The sequence below is a fragment of the Triticum aestivum genome, chromosome 4B (genome assembly GCF_018294505.1).
Source record: "Triticum aestivum cultivar Chinese Spring chromosome 4B, IWGSC CS RefSeq v2.1, whole genome shotgun sequence".
Taxonomy (NCBI): domain Eukaryota; kingdom Viridiplantae; phylum Streptophyta; class Magnoliopsida; order Poales; family Poaceae; genus Triticum; species Triticum aestivum.
The window spans coordinates 417,826,005-417,829,699 of NC_057804.1; the positions used below are offsets into that span (position 1 = coordinate 417,826,005).

The window sequence follows — 3,695 nt, forward strand, 5'->3', positions numbered from 1 at the left end:
GCAAAATCCAGACGCCCGGAATCTTTTCCCAAAAAAGCACTAGTATAGTCCCAAAAAAAAGTAACCAGTCAAAAAAACAAGTTAGCGGCGTCAGAGTCCACCCGCGGCAGTTCACACGTGCCAGCTCCCGTGGCTGGACCCGGGTCCGACCGCCATCCCGGTCCGAGTCGACCGCACCGCGTCCAACTCCATAGTCCATACCCAATTCCATCGCGATGCCGACGCGCACCTTCCCCTTCCCCCGTCCCCCCGCCCCGCCTCGCCAGCGCGCGCTCCCTCGCACGCGCCAGCGATCTCCCTCCCTCTCGCGCGTATATAGAAACCTCGCGTTTGCCGATCCCGACCACCGCTAACCCCAGTCCCTTCCACCCTCCCGGACGCACAAGATCCTCGGCGACCGGCGCGGCCGTGGTGGTACACGACTGGACTAGCTAGCCATCCATCGCTGCGGCGCCGTCGCCCAATGGCCCGGCTCGCCCTCTCCGACTGCCGCGGTCTCACGCCGCTCCGCGCGCGCAGCCGCGGCAGCGCCATTGCGCTGCCGTCGCCGCCCCACCTCGCCGCGGGGCCGCGTCGCGCCGCGCCCGCCGCCATCCACCGCGACTGGGCGCTCCGCGTCGCCGCGCCCACCCGCCTCGCCTCCGTCTTCGAGGAGGATAGAAGGGGTCTCGGGGGAGCGGAGGAGGCCGGGAGCTCTTCGGCCGGGTTTAACCCGGGGGCGCCGCCGCCGTTCGGCCTGGCGGAGATCCGCGCGGCCATCCCGAAGCACTGCTGGGTCAAGGACCCGTGGCGGTCCATGAGCTACGTGCTGCGCGACGTCCTGGTCGTGCTCGGCCTCGCCGCCGCCGCCGCGCGGGCCGACAGCTGGCTCGTCTGGCCGCTCTACTGGGCCGCGCAGGGCACCATGTTCTGGGCGCTCTTCGTCCTGGGGCACGACTGGTACGGGCCGTCCTCCCTCCGTACCCCAGACCCAAAGATTGGGCTTCCATGCCGGTTTTAGCCTGAAACCACAATGTTTGTCTCTTGTCCTGTAACGACTGTTTTGGTGTTTGCAGTGGGCATGGGAGCTTCTCAAGCAACCCAAAGCTGAACAGCGTGGTCGGCCACATACTCCATTCCTCAATTCTCGTTCCATACAACGGGTGGTACGATGAGTGCATGTTGTATTTTCTTCTTTGTTGTGGAATTGTTATTGATGCTAAGAAAGGCGGCGCCTTGTGTGAACGTTATTGCAGGAGGATCAGCCACAGGACGCACCACCAGAACCACGGCCATGTGGAGAAGGACGAATCCTGGCACCCGGTAGGTCTTTGGCTCTTTGCTTCTCGGTGGGTTCATGCATGCATAATTCTTCAGAGAGGTGGCGTTTTGGTGAGTTGTGCTTGATGATTCCTTGAATTGTGATAATTTGCAGCTACCCCAGAGGCTGTACAATAGCCTGGACAATATGACAAAGAAGTTGCGGTTCAGCATGCCATTTCCCATGCTTGCATTCCCCTTATACTTGGTGAGGCACAAAGCTGCTTGATTTTACCGCGACGTGTGAATTGGTTGGTCTTGTTTTCTAACATGGTAAATTCTTGTTGTGTGCAGTTTGCGAGGAGCCCTGGCAAGGAAGGCTCACACTTCAACCCGAACAGCGATTTGTTCCAACCTAATGAGAACAAGGATGTGCTAACATCCACTGCATCCTGGCTGGCAATGATTGGGGTTCTTGCAGGTCTGTCCTTTGTGATGGGGCCTCTTAAAATGCTAAAGCTCTATGCAGTCCCATATGTGGTAAGAGCTTCACGCCTTTCATCAGACGCCCAATTTCGGCAAGCTTAGAATTTGGATAAGCCAATTCATGTGATTAATTTTGGTGAACCCATGTGCAGATATTTGTTATGTGGCTGGATTTTGTCACATACTTGCATCATCATGGTCACGAAGACAAGGTTCCCTGGTATCGTGGAAAGGTAAATATCATGGTTGAATCAGATTTGCAATGAATCAATGCTTCAGGATAACTGCTTAACGTTCGAAATACAATGGCCTGATGCATTATTATTTGTTAAAATGACAGAAAATACGGGTTTGCTGTTTTAAGTAGAATATGCATGTGGAAAACAAAAATCTAAGCATAATCGATGTTCTTAAAGAAAATGGCAAATATAGTAGTTTGAAAAATATTTAATGGAAGGTTCATAAGGGCACATCCCGCCAACATACGTTGATTGTTCAGTTACATTTATTTCTGACTTCTCCTCTAAATTGTTAGTTCTTCTGGTCTGTAATTCAACCTTTGACATGTGTGGTACTTATTCAAGAGAGGTATCACGTGTTATGCCCAAGTGGCAAATGTTTCCTTCAGTCAGAAGAGTAATCCTAGCGGTGGATGTTAGAAATGGAAGATATAATGTTTCCCAGTAGCTGCTTCAGTTTACATGGTTTTCATTTATAAATTATAATTGCTTAACAGTCCTAGTCTGATTTCTTATCGACATGGCTTTGCAAACTAATAGGAATGGAGCTATCTGCGTGGAGGATTGACAACACTTGATCGGGACTACGGGTTGATCAACAACATACACCATGACATTGGCACCCATGTCATTCATCATCTTTTCCCGCAAATCCCGCATTACCATCTTGTCGAGGCGGTAAGCCACCATCCCCTGCTCCTGAGCTCTTGCCTTTTTCTCGAACATGCTTCAAAATATGTGGCATTCTCTAGAGCCACCTTGCTAACTAGATGTTGGTTTGGATGTAACCTGCAGACCGAGGCAGCAAAGCCAGTGCTTGGCAAGTACTACAAAGAACCAGAGAAGTCGGCTCCTCTCCCATTCCACCTACTGCAGGTGCTATCGCGGAGTTTGAAGGAGGATCACTATGTTAGCGACACGGGTGACATAGTTTACTACCAAAGTGAGTCAGAAACGAGTACTAGTGCACAGAGCTCTGATTGAGCTGAAACATAGCATATACTAGGTCATACTTCAACTCCTCAGGAGGTTGTGACTTAAGAGTTAAACACCCTAACCAGGCTCCTGGGATCTCGGATTGGTGAGTCCATGAATTTATTTTTACATCATGAAACACGAATGTACGTAGTAAGTTGTGAAGTATTACCATTGTAAAAGAGCAATTGCAGCTTCATTCAAGGCTTGCCTTGATCTGCTTGCTGGTATAGTCCCCGTGTACATCTTATCTCTATATTTTTGTCTTCTCATTCAGTAAAATCTCAACTGTCGGGGCTCCCCTAGAGAGGTGGCAGTTCAAATTTTCTTTTTGTAAAAAGGCAAGAAACTTAGCCCTTTCCAATGACTGAAGGAGGAGACCACCTCTGGCTCCGATGCTTTGGACAGGAGCTACTAGTACAGAACAGTAAATGAAATTTGTAAAATGTACTTACAGAGAGAAAGATCGATTGTTTCCCACACTTGGGAAGCCTATTGTCATTGTCATTGTTTTCTTATGCTCTTCCTGCTCTTGAAAAAAAAAAAATCTTTGTAGTTTGTGGCTCTCCTGCTGCTCGTTGCTACTCCTTCTGTCCCACAATATAAGATTGTTTTTAACAGGCAGTATTGCCAGTAACAGTGCTCCAAAATAGGAGTGCATGTGTTCCTCTTTCAATGGAAAGACGGGATTTCTCCCATGTGATGTCTGACCTGACTGCCAACATTCACCCCCTCTGAATCGCACCGCCGGAAGAA

General features: G+C 50.3%; 1 protein-coding gene across 1 annotated transcript; it reads left to right on the plus strand.

Moving 5' to 3' along the window:
• Window positions 1-322: 322 nt before the first annotated feature.
• LOC123092458 (omega-3 fatty acid desaturase, chloroplastic) lies at window positions 323-3,215 on the plus strand. Its single transcript, XM_044514242.1, has 8 exons — window positions 323-939; window positions 1,056-1,145; window positions 1,236-1,302; window positions 1,415-1,507; window positions 1,594-1,779; window positions 1,878-1,958; window positions 2,505-2,642; window positions 2,760-3,215. Exons 1-8 carry the CDS (start codon window positions 464-466, stop codon window positions 2,946-2,948), a joined length of 1,320 nt encoding a protein of 439 aa, XP_044370177.1. The 5' UTR covers window positions 323-463; the 3' UTR covers window positions 2,949-3,215.
• Window positions 3,216-3,695: the final 480 nt, after the last annotated feature.